The 13,240-nt window shown below is 45.6% G+C and overlaps 1 protein-coding gene across 3 annotated transcripts in view; it reads right to left on the bottom strand.

Moving 5' to 3' along the window:
• The window catches only part of Osbp2 (oxysterol binding protein 2), a 190,238-nt gene that overhangs the window by 69,963 nt on the left and 107,035 nt on the right, over positions 1-13,240 (bottom strand). Inside the window, exon 1 of one of the 3 annotated variants that reach the window (XM_027953473.2) lies at positions 8,043-8,121. The exons of the other annotated variants lie outside the window; for them this stretch is intronic. Within the exon in view, the coding sequence (XP_027809274.2) occupies positions 8,043-8,121 (79 nt within the window). Of the gene's footprint in view, positions 1-8,042; positions 8,122-13,240 lie in introns of those variants that run through there. 3 annotated transcript variants of the gene reach the window in all.

Below are 13,240 nucleotides of genomic sequence, written 5' to 3'. Positions count from 1 at the left end.
AAGCAAAGATATGCCCATTCAATAACAAGGTACCATTTACAACTCTTGACACAACTTCAAATTCTATCAAATTCTGCTGTGGGTATGTTGAAACTAGCAGGGGAGTTTGAGTCCATTTACTATGGCTGTATAACCAGGCAAATTCTGTTTCCTCATCTCAGTTCCCACATCTGCAAAATGAGGGGAGAGGGAACCTCAAACCAGCTAGGGTTCACAGTGACGGAGAAGAGGTTGGCAAAGATTGATCACATGTAGGTGAATAGTGTAGATCCACAATACGTGTTTTCTCTGTGTAAGAATTATAATTATTATAATATTATATTATTATTATTATTATTATTTTAATTTCTTTAAGTGTTTTTTTCTACTGAATTTCCTACAATGGGCACATATTATCTTATTGATCAGTCAAAAATTATCTTAGCCAGGGGCTGGGATTGTGGCTCAGCGGTAGAGCACTCGCCTAGCATGGGCGGGACCCAGGTTGGATCCTCAGCATCACATAAAAAAATAAAGGCATTGTGTTGTGTCCATCTACACTTAAAAAATAAATATTAAAAAAATTATCTTAGCCAAATAGCAATGATTTAAGAGAGTGTACTCAGATCTCTACCCTGGGCTGGTTCATGGCTTCTGAACTGTACAACTGTGTTTTTAGGCCACAGTTTCCTCATCTGTGCCATAGGAATTGGGTAAATCATCTCGAGTTCTCATCTGATGGAGACAGTATATGCTTTTGTAACTACATGATTTTCATTTGTGTGGGTAACTGAACCCTTCTCAACTCAATGTGAGAATTTGCACACTAACACCTCCCTGATTCAAACTTGAAAAATGTGTGGAAAAATGCATGAATGTGAGGCCACATTTCCCATGAGAGTAGAGCTATATCAAGCCAAAAGCCTTTTACGAAAGCTTCAAACTCTACACAATTCACAGAAAACACTCCAGAAATGCAGCTGTGACCAGCTGGGCAATCAGCCCCAGCCTCTTTTTAGAATACCACTACCCAGTGCCCCTTCCTTCCATGGAAACCTATCCACCCTGAGGTTGGGTTTTATATTTCAGAGACCCCTCATTAATGCCTCTACTGGATCCTTTACTGTATGGAAGAACCTGGTGACTGAGATTAGGGAGAAGGCCTGACATTTCCAATTAAGCACAAGTCCAAACAGCCAACTGTTCTGACCATTAATGGCAGTTATTTGCAGCCATTTGGATTAATTACCAGCTCCTCAAAGTACAAGCAGCATCTCCTCCTAGCCCCAGGCAAGGGAAGAGAGATTGGGAGAAGGAAGGTAGGAGAATAGTGGGCAGAGCCCCGTGAAAGCTCCTAATGGAAAAAATGCACAAATGTCCTAGAAGAGTAAGATGCTGGCCACCTGTTCTGCTTGGCCAAAATAGACAAAGATGAGCAGAAGGAACAAATCGCCACCAGCAAGAGCTGTGAGGGTACAGGGTGACATCAAAGCAGGCACAGAGATGGCTATGGGGGGAAACAAATAACTCTAGGACTGAGGATACCTGGGAGGGAGCTGGTAACATGGATCAAGGGTTTTCCTGTAGTGCTGACCTTCAGAGCCCAGCAGAGCATTCTAATTGCTGGCAGGACATGGACATGAGACTTGAGCAGTCACATAGGGCCTGCACTCAGAAGGGCCTCCTGGTGTTTGGGTTAATATGTGACTACTACTGTTTTAAAATGCTTAATAAATTTTGCAAGGGGCCCTCTATTTCCATTTGGCATGGGACTCCACAAGTTATACAGCAGGTCTTGCTAGGGAATGACAGTTCCAGGGACCACTTTTCTGAATTCCAACTACCAAGGACAGTGGATGAATACCAAGATTATAAGATGTCCTGTTTGGCTTGGGTTCTGGCCATGCATGACATAAACCATCTCCATTTCTAATGTTTCCCTTTGGGTTTCAAGACAAAGGCAGAAGAAAATGCAGCTAACAGGCCAGGGAGGGCCACCACAAATAACTGAACCAGTAGGGACAAGTTATCCTTTTTGTTTTGATTGGGTGGAACTCAGGGCCTTCCACATGCTAGGCAAGTGCTCTAGCACTGAGACATATAACCTCAGTGTAATTCATACTTTTTTGTTAGTCAATATATTAAGGAAGAATTTTGTGCCTGGTCAAAGAATACCCTCTCAGAACACTAAGAGTCAAAAATAGGGGGGCTTAGAGAAGTTGTTGTTCACATCCAGCTCCAAGCATCATGAACCAGGACACTCTCCTCAGCACCTTTCCTCTGCTCTTTCCTCTTGTGGAGGAAATAGGGTACTAGAGGGAAGCATTCACACCCTTTGATTCAGCAATGGCACTCTTGGGAATCTGTCCCAGAAAGAAATACAAATGAAAATTTTTGTATGCCAAAGATGCTCAGGCAGCAGTTTGGCTGCAGTGACAATCTGGAAAGAACTTAAATGTCTAACAGAAGGAAAACACATCCCACAGCCATCCAATGGTAAGTTTTCAGCCTATAATCACAAGAGAAAGTGCTTAGGATATAAAACCATGTTGAAAGTTTGCTATCTCAATGATGCAAAAAGATGTTCACATAAAGGAAAAATACTGTCCAAAAAGACAACCTAACAATAGTGACATGAGGGAAAATGAGGTTACAGAAACACCCTGATCTTAAACACCTGGGATCATTGCCTTAATAGTAAGTAGGCTGGGCCAGGGTTGTGGCTCAGTGGTACAGCGCTTGCCTAGCATGTGTGAGGCACTGGGTTCAATCCCTGGTACTGCATTAAAAAAAAAAAAAAAAAAACAAATAGTAAGTAGGCCTTAAAAATAATGAATGAACAGAATACAGAGGGGAAAGGGAGGAGTGGGCATAGGCTTGGAGATTTCCAGACAGTTAAGCAGTTACCAAATGGTTAGCAAATTAAGAGTCATGCCTCAGGAGCAATCCCATATGAATCCTGCTGCTTCTTATGTAAAACTACCATGTAAAACTATCCTGGATGCAGGCATGTACCCAGTGGAGAGATCAGCTATCTGTTCTAACCTCCCAACGAAAGCATCTGTCCTCTAACCAGCTTCCACCTATGCTATAGGATGCTGGGTACTCCAGGCCAGGATGCAATGGGCAGCCCAAGGGCACTGTGCAAGTGTGGTTCTGTGCCCCAAGTCTGTAAACTTCCGCCTTGACACGCCACACAGCACGAATAGCTACTATTTTTGAAAATGTGCGTCAGGAGTCATTATTCAACACACACGTCAGAAGGAAACAGGACATAAAAGGAAATTTATCTTTGGCAGCCTGAAGTACAGACTTCATCTTTATTCACATTGCTCATCTATTTTATCAGCTGTTGTTGCTGGTCTGATCGACTGGCACTTTACAGGAAACCCAGGCATCAGAGAATGAATCATGTCCACAGTGGGTGCCGTCCACAGTACCATAGGACACTGTCATGAGGTCAGAGAAAAGATGCCCATTGACCAGTCCCAGTCAGGAGGGGCTTCTGCATTCAAGCTCAGTTCCATGCAGCCAGACAGGCTGCTCCTTTCTCCACAGTGACTTAGAGGATCCTCTCCCCTATTTCATTGACTATTCTGAAGCCTCCCCACTCAGCCTTCCAGGGCACTTCTGAGCCCTAATCCCACTTTGGCCTGTGGTAAAGCCCCTACATTGTCAACTACCTGGACTTGGCACCTGAGCAGCAATTTTTCTAGAGGCAACAGAGGTCACTGGGATATCCTCAGAGCCAAACATCATTCCTGATAAATGTTTATATTAACAGGCCTGTTGCATATGATTGAACAGGTTGTAGACTGTATAACCTTAGGTGGAGTCAATCAAAACAGATACTATAGATTTTTTTTCATAATAACACACATACAGAAAATGAAGGAAAAGAGTATTCTGACAAATCAGTATACTACAACAATTTTAGAACAAGCAGAAGAAAAGGGCTTTGAGAAATCTGTCTGCACACCAACTTGTGAAGGCCAAATGAACAAGCTTCTCACCTCCCCAGGCTCCTTAGGACCACTGATGGCAAAGAAATCTGGTTGCAGGATTGTGGCAGCCTGATCCCAGTCACAACTTCATCACCACCATACTGTCAATACCTTGCTAACAGGGCACTTTGTGGCTGCCTGGAGCAGGCACAGGTGCACATGAATGGTACTCCATTCTTGTTCCTGCTATACTTCTGATTGAGACCCTCTTTTCTTTCCAAGGCCTCACAATCCAATGCAATGGTCCACCTGTCAGGGCTCAGAGTTGCCACAGACAAAAGGCCTGTGAGTCAAGGTGAGGCAGCTTCCCATGGCCAATCCAGAGTACCGGGGTTGGGGGAAGAGGCTCTGCCCATCTTTCCCAACCTCCTCCTGCCTGTTAGCCCACCCCGACACAGTGACACATGCACACAAGTGTAAGGCTCTCCTCAGCACCTTTCCTCTGCTCTCCCTACCTGGGACCCTTATTCACCCTTTAATTACCTGCCCACAGAAGGCCTTCCATAGTGGGCTCCCTGCCCACCCCTCATCTCACTTTCCATTGATGGCATCTTTCCTTAGCTCTTGTATGTATCCTGCTCTGAATATTCTCAAATCTTCTCTACTTGGAATGACCTGTACCTCCTGGGTTCCAAGCATGGCCACCAGGGTCATGCACAGGCCAGTGTGGAGGGTTTTAAGAAGGCTGGCCTGGGGACAAGGAAAAATGGACTCTGGTACTCCAGAACCTCTGGATTGGATTCCTATCACCTGGCTGTGGACATTGTGTGCTCCACATAGCTTTTGGAATAGAGTGAATGACTAAGAGATACAGATTTTTTTTTTTCTAAAAAGAAAGGACAAAATCTGTTTTCTTTTATCACTTACTATTCTTTGCTCTGCTCAAAAGCATCAAAACATTTCAAACTTACTCCTGGCATTTATCGTCTATCAAATAACAAGAAATTCTCCCAAATCACCACATCTATGTTTCCCAGATTCCAAGGTTCTGCCCCAGAAAGTGAGCCCCCAGCCCCACCGCACTGAGGCCTCCACCCAGGCCAGGAGCCTTGAAGGTACAGCAGATTCCCAGTCCACAGCCTTTCCTGATGAATTTCCTCTACCTTGACCATTCAACCAACATAAGGTAAGTTCTGGGCATACAGTTGCTGGTCCCACTTCTGCCTGTGTGATTTTAGAGAGTCAACTCTCCTCCTTGAGCCTCAATTTCCCAATCTGTTCAAAGACATAGCCAATAAGTCTCTCATTGCACACTTACTGCGTATCAAGGGCTTCTTAAAACTGTCCTTCTTGGCCTTTGTGCAAATGATAACAGTAAAATATTGCTCCAACAGGTCTGTTTGTAAAATAATGCACATGCATACATTGAAGTCACCCCAAAATATTAATTATCATGAGCAACTACCACGTGTCAGGAATGAGCCAGGGGCTTTCATACATATTAACTAATTAATAGGTTCACTAATTTCACCGCCTCATGCTAAAGGCAAGCAGAAAAACACTATACCACGTGACTTATCTATGACAGAAGGTCCTGCTTCCGTGGATCACACTGAGGAACTTTAATGGGGAGGACTTTAATGGGGCCAATGCTATGGTGAAGCCTTTCTCCATAAACTTCATGCCACCTCAAGAGCTGGCAGAGGCTGTGTCCTCCCTGCATTTCCCACCTCCCCAAGGTTTAACATCTGCCATTTCAACAGGCCTGGGCATCACAGCTCATCTGTCCTTTCTGATTTATCCTACCAATGGGACCCCTCTCCTAATTCTTACTTACAACAAGGCCCTAAGACCTGCCTCAATCCTCCTGAGAATCTACCCATCCCATCCTCTACCTTCCCATCTTTCACTCTTATTCCAACATTCAGCTGGTGCCATCTCCTTCAAAAATGCCAAGTGTTGGGGACCAGGAAGAGGTACATTATAGAATGGGTGAAATCTATTCTCCATTTTTAGGATCCTCCAACCTTGAAGGAGGGAAAGACTTTGGAGGTCCCATAATGTCCCTGAGCCAAGAGCCCATGGTCCATGGGATGAGCCTTCAAAAGCCAGACATGTTCCTATCACTGAAATGGTCACCACCTGGACTTCCACTCCTGGCCTCAAAGGCAGGCATCAAGGTCAGTGCCCCCTTCAACTAGCACAAAAATGAGCTCAGGTACATAACACGATTTCACTGGAACCCAAATTCCTGAGGAAGAATGTGTCAGAGTAACCCCTCATCTCAATACCCTTTAACGTGTCTGAAAAGAGAATGCCAGACTCTCCCTGTCTGCATGCTGGGGATGAGGGTCCCCGTACCCATAAAGTGGTGAGAGAGGCAAGGAGGCTCCCACTCCCAAAAGCTGATCACTAACCTTCATACCTCTCCCGTTAGCCAGCAAAGCCAACACTTAAAAACTGGGAGATTGCCAGTTTGTCTTAAACTTTTTTCTGGCCCTTCTAGACCCCACCTTCACTCACAGGGAACTGGAGTTCTGGCTATAGTGTTGGTCTGCTCCGGCCCTGCTAAGCACTGTGCCTTCAATACACAACCTCCTGAGCCTCCTCATCCCCAAAAGACCCACAATGCAAGGAGAGACAAAGACAAGAGGGGTAAGATGAAAGGCTGCTCTGGAAAGGCCTGGCAAAAGGTGACCACATTTACTGCTCTCCAAGTACAGATGCTCTGGTAACCCCTGTGCTTCCAGGCAAAGGTGTGCATTCTTACCACAATCAAGCAGAAAGCATTAGTTCAATACTCCTGTTAGCATCAAATCTACCAGATAATGAATGGAAATGAAGAAAATCATCAGGCAGGCCAATGGAAGAATAAAAAATCCAACTGATAATTTTTTTTTACTAATGCCAAAATTTACCTTCTGAATGAATCCATCTAAATTGATAACAGAATCATCATTTTAACTTTGCAGAAAGAACACAACTGCTTTAAAAATGACTCTCTATCCAAAATAAAAATGAGAAGACTAATCCTCTAAAGCCAAAATATATACACAAAATTCACTTGCAAGTTTCTTCAAAGGATTTTTTTAGATGAGGCCATCATATCAGCTCCTAATGAAATAAATTTCAAATATTAATAATTGCAAACAACCTAAGAGTCTGTTTTCAGGAAAATATATGGTGAAATGTGATTCCCCAGGAGTCCTTGGGCTGAGGTTTGGAGTTTCTAACTTTGGCAAATGAAGTCTAGAAATGGCAAGGGTCTTATGAAGTCATTAGCCAGGCCAGTCAGCAAGCAAAGTTAATTACAAGGGTTATTACAGATCAGAGGATGTTAATTTCTGAAAGGTCTGTTTTTAATAAACTCTTAAGTAAAATTAACTGCCTCTATGTCTGAAAGATTCACAGGGTTAAAGAATCCTAATTTTCCCTACAGATTCAAATTATAGCAGAAATGCTCACCAAAGGAAACACAGCAAGTTTCACTCACGCCAAAATCTCCAATAAAGAAGGTTTCAAGCATCATGAATTGCAGGTAAGAGTCTGCAAGGCTTTACCTTAAGACAGCTGTTAACCTCTTAACGCTAAGAAAGGGCTCTTGGGCAGTTATCCATGGGATGGGGAAGCATCCTCAGGGTTGGCCCTTCCTCAAACCCAGACAGCCGCCACGGAGGGTCATGCAGTAAGCAAAGCCAACACCTAAGAAGCTCCAGGAAAAGGTCCTTCTGGGCAAAGCCGCACTTCTGACGGCGCCCCATGGCCATGAGGCCCTAGGGGAATGCGGGTATCAGACTAAAGAAGAAAAGGTAGGTGGATGGGCTAAGCACGACCGCTCCTTCCCCCTCTTTCCAGAAAGATCTGGATTGTATTTCGTTTCCTTTTTGCTGAGGTTAATCGAACGGCACAAAATCCCTTTTCCAAAATGCGCCGCGCGTGAAGCCAGTGCGGAGCGCATCCTGGCTGAGTGCGGGGTGACGGGTTCCCCGAGGTTCCCCGCGCTCCCCACTCTGCGAGGGAGTGACATCAGAGGCTCGCGTGGATTGATCATGCAGCAAAGCCTGGCGCGGGGCGTGCGTGTGTGAGCGGGGAGCCCGGCCGAAGCCGGGCAGCACTAACCCTTCTTAAATTTATTCAGGCAGCTAGAGCTGCAGAAGGAGCGCACGGAGGCCGTTTCCCAGCAGCCGCGTCCTTTCATCCCCGCGGCGGGGTGGCCTCCGAGTGGCCGGTCGCTACATGGCGCCGGGCCCCGGGGGCTCGCACTGACGCGCGCTCAGCTCGGCGGGCCGCCTGGCGGAGGCGGCGGGCACTCGCGGGTCCAGGCGCCGCGTTACCACAATGCACCACTGCCGCCCGGTGCATGAGCCCGTTAACTCTATCGGCGCCACCGGTGCCCAACCAAACGCGAGCGGCAGCACTGCCTCCCCCGATCTCTTCCCCTGAGAACGCAGCGTGTTTGCCCGTGGGACCCCGCGGGCATCCAGAGCCCTGGGTGTAGGGCGGGCTTCCCATTTCGACGTCACACTTGAACGCGAAAATTCGAGCGAAGGTGCCGCCCCCTGCAGCACCACGCTTGGCTTGCTTTTTTTCGAATTAAGTATGCCCTTGAGATCCAGGCGCACGTGGGAAATGGGGTTCTAACGATAATTCCAGGAAACGGAGGTGACCTCTGGGATCTGGTCACCTTTTAACCTGCTGCAACGGTTGATGGTTTGATAAACCAGTGCCACCTGCAGCCACCTGGCCGCCTTCCAAGACTATGGCAACAGGCAGAGCCCCAGGGAACCAGGTTCCTTAAGGGCTGCTAATACCCCTAAGATATATGGGGATATCTGTCTCTGCTCAGACCTCTCTGAACACAGGCTCCCTGGCCAGCTGCCTGCAGGACTTCTCCATGTCTGATGGGCATCACAAACTGTCCAAATCTGAGCTCCCTGTGATCCTGGACTTTTGCTTCAATCCTTTGCCCTGAGCTAGTGGCAGCGACATCCATCTTCCCAGTTGCTCAGGCCAGAAACCTTGGAGTCATCCTTGGCCCCTCTTGGAATCACATTCACTTGGTCAGCACATCTTGAGGGCTGTACCACCTAATTCAGCCAGGATCACGTTATTCCTCACCACCCCACTGCTGCCCCCAGGCTTCTTGCTCGTGTGTGGACTCCTACAAATCCTCCCAGCAAATTACCCTGCTCCCGCTCTGGCTGCCCGCGTTCCAAGCTTAGTACAACAGCCCTAGAAATGTTCAATGTTTCTCCCCCACTCAGTGTTCTTCATCTCCCCATATATCCATGATGTTATGACCTCATCCGTCTGTTTCCCCTTCCTCCCTCCCTCTCTCTGCTTCTGCTACCCTGATGTCCTGGCTTAAACACACAGCGGCTACCAGGCAATCCGAGCACTGTGGGGTTCCTACCACTCTGCCTGGATTTTGTCTTGCCTTTCCCACAGAACTATGTAATCTGAGCCCCAGGACTGGGTTTTGCCATTGCTCCATTCCTAATAATTCCCTTCCCTATACTGCCACCTCACATAACAAAGTCAATGGGATTTATCAAATGTAATTTATTGAAACAGAATCAATTTTCCCCAATTTAAAGGATTTTCAAGTACACAACAGAGCTCCTGTTTTAATGTCTAACAGACTTAGGGAAGGTGGTGCTGGGTCAATAATTCCTTCCAGGCTTTTGAAGCAACTGAGAGAATTAATCCTCAGCAATTACATGAGAGTACTGGCCCAGGGGATATAAAGCATTAAACCATTTTGGGCTTTGGTTTTCTGGCTACAAAATGAAAAGCATAATAATGATGGAAATAGTTCCCAGAAATGAAGTGCTGACTGGACATCAAGCACTGGGCTGCGCCATTCACTCACTCAATCCTCATAGAAGAGCCTTGTTAGGGAGGTTCCACCAACATCCCCCCCCCCCCCACACACACACTTTTAATACAGATAAGGATACTAAGGCTGTTAGGGAGAGTGACTTACCCAGGGTTATGAGAGTTGCCCAGGGAACCTGCCTGTTCTGAGAGGCCAAATTCTGAACCCTGCTCTGTGGGGTCCTTTAAGCATGATACTCCTTTTCACGTACAACCAGAGGTCTCATAAGAAAATGCTTTGAGAAAATGTTCCAAACATACAGGTGATTTTTTTTTTTTTTTTTACATGAGATCTAACCCATATTGCCCAGGCTGGTCTTGAACTCCTGAGCTCAAGTGATCCTTCCACCTCAGCCTCTCAAATAGCTATGACTACAGTTACACGCTGCTGTGCCCAGCAATTTTTTGAGGATTTGCATATGCAGGAATAAACCCAACCCAGGATATTTAACCAGACACTATGATATCATGGAATCTGAAAACTGGAAGAATCTATGTAATGCAGGTCTGTGCCCACAGTATTGAAAGCTGAGGGAGGGAAGGGCAGAGAAACTCAGTACTACATGCCTGGCTTCACAACTAGTGATCCCTGGCACCACCACCTCTACCCAGAGCCACCACCACCCCCTTACAGCAGTGTACCTGAGAAGTTAGGGAACAAAAGACAACCCAGAAAGCAAGTGAAATGGTCAAGAAAAAATTCGAAAGAATATCATTTAGTCTCACTAAACCACACACACATACACAAATTTCCACTTTCGAAATAATTATTTTACACTGTAAGTCACATAAAAAAATTATCAGATTCTGCTCATGCAAAATACTTAAAAGTCTTCAGCTTAGTTGAACTGTCATCAAGAAGAATGCCAGTTTGTCCTTCAAGAAGATATTACCTGAAAAGTCTTAATTGACAACAGCAAAGAAGGCAAAGAGAACATAAGATGACTTCTGGGTAATTCCAGCTGCTCTACCAGCTTCCCTGATCCTGCATGGTCCCCTCCCATCCTGTGTAGGTGAGGCTGAGCCCCAGAGCCCCTCCTGCACCCCATCTGCACTAATGCATCCCGAGTGACTCTTGAAAAGCTCCAGGTTCTGGTCCCCAGTCACCCTCAATGTGACCTAAAACTGAGTGCACCAACTCTGAGACCTTCTTGAGGTCCACTTACGCCAAATACTCTGAGCTGGCAACCCTTGAGGCAGCTACAACCCTCCCTCTTAGCTTCTATCTGACCCTACATCAAGGGCAGCTGATCTGTTCAACTCAAAGTCTTTAGTTTCTCTTCTGTCTACAATAGCCAGTTTCCTTGTCACATCCTACCTGGGCTCCTGTTGCTGCAAGAGCCTCCTTAGAAGCTAGGCTCCTCATTTCTACTTACTACCAGAGAACACTGTTAATCAGACTCCGTTTCCACTATGTTTCATCCTTTGCTCAGTAATATGGTGCACACACCCATTCAACTGAAATTCATATATCCATATCAGAATGTGAGTGTGTGTGTGTGTGTGTGTGTGCATGTGCACACACATTTCCATTATTCAATACTGGAAGCAATAGAGAAACAAATCCCCCAGGTACTATGGAAATCCCAGGAATCAGCACAAGGCCTTTGGGGGCTACATGGCAGTGCAGTAAGAACCACAAGTACTCTACAACTGCAGCCCAGTATGATAAAATGGATCATCACAAGTGCACAATGGGAAAGAAGCAAAACACTCAGTACTCAATGCCATTTGTTGCAAAATCCTAGAAACAACCTAAGATTCCAACAGCAGGTGAATGGTTATTTCATCAACTTCATGGAATACCATGGAGCCATTCGAACTTATATAGGTGATGCCTCTGCAGAAATAACTTGAAAACAAAATATTGAAAGGGAAAAAAAAGGAAAATCCACAATATTATTATAACCGAGTAAAAACTATACATGTACGGATATACTAAAATAATAGGATCACAGGTGAATTTCCTCAAATCTGGGCTTCCAGAGTGCTCTGAGCTTCTTACTTTTCCAGGACACAGCACAGTCTAATGGGGTTCTTCTTTATTTTTCTATCTCCCACACAAGACTGTTAACTCTTTGACAGCAGAGACTGTGACCTTTTCCCACCATTCTTAGCCTCAAGGTGACCAGGCACATGGTAGGTGCACAAAGAATGAATGGGCACAGGATGACAAGATCAATTAACTGACTGATGAAAGCAGGTTAGTCACTCACTAAGAGCCCTATTTGACCCAGTCAATCAAACCACACCACCATCCTGCCTTCCCAAGTGCCATTGCTTCTGCCTGGAGTCTGCATCTCTGGCACACACCACACCTTGCAGCCCCCCTTTTCCTCTGCACCTGTGCCCTAACCTTGGCGCAGAGGTGAAGATGGGCTTGAGAGTCCTGTGGAGCAAGACCCAGTGGTGGCTTCCTGACCTGAGTTGGTGATAACCCTCAACCACTGTAATTTGGGGATGCGTGTCTCCCCCTCCAGGCCTCAGGTTCATCACTGATGAGGGCCTGGGACCTACCATGGAAAGGCATTGATCTGCTCCATGTGGGTCTAGAGAATCAAGTTCTCCAAGGGTCTGTCAGGCATGCATGTTCCCTGTGGAGCTAGATCAAGAATGAAGGGTTTGAAAGCAGCAGTGTTGCTAAGAATAGCCATGCATAGGTGCTGAATGCCATCCTCATTAATAAATGATTTTCCACTGAAGCCAAATAATTAATTCAAGAGCAATTTATGATCATAGGTTGCTAGGCAATTAAAATAAGCTTCTGAGGGAAAAATTCAATTTATCATTGATTATTTAGATTTTAAAAAAATAGGATTAGGAGAAAGCACACCATTCAAGTCAATTTGAAAAAAGAAAAAGCGAGGCTTGGTGCCTTGGCTGGAATCTGTCCACAAGTGCCCTCTGCTATTAGGGGCAGCAGAAGAGGTGGAGGCTGCCTCTCTGCAGGCTTTGTCCTGGGGAAAGTAAGGACCTGCACTAGAATCCTGCCATGCATTTGGAAGGGGCTGTCTTCCTGTGGGTTGGGTCACCTGGAGGGGTCAGCCCCACCCAGCAGCTTAAAGGACATTGGCCTCTGCCCGGCCCCATTTGATTATTTAAGTCAGTTATTATCTAAAAGGCTTTTTGCTTGTTTGAGTCTAAATAGTACTTTCACCAAGAACTCCCTTAAGATAATTAAAGAGCTGAAATTCCTAAGGGATTATTGTTCATGTTTTAGACTTCAATTATTCCTTTAAAAAAAAAAAAAGAAAATGAGGGCTGGGGTTGTGGCTCAGTGATAGAATGCTTGCCTCACAAGAGTGAGGCACTGGGATCAATCCTAAGCATCACATAAAAATAAATAAATAAAATAAAGATATTGTGTCCATCTATAACTAAAAAAATATTTAAAAAAATAAAGGGCTGGGGATGTGGCTCAAACGGTAGCGTGCTCGCCT

This window comes from Marmota flaviventris, chromosome 1, assembly GCF_047511675.1.
Source record: "Marmota flaviventris isolate mMarFla1 chromosome 1, mMarFla1.hap1, whole genome shotgun sequence".
NCBI lineage: Eukaryota > Metazoa > Chordata > Mammalia > Rodentia > Sciuridae > Marmota > Marmota flaviventris.
Note: the sequence above shows the minus strand (reverse complement) of the source record. Positions and strands in the feature narration are given on the sequence as shown.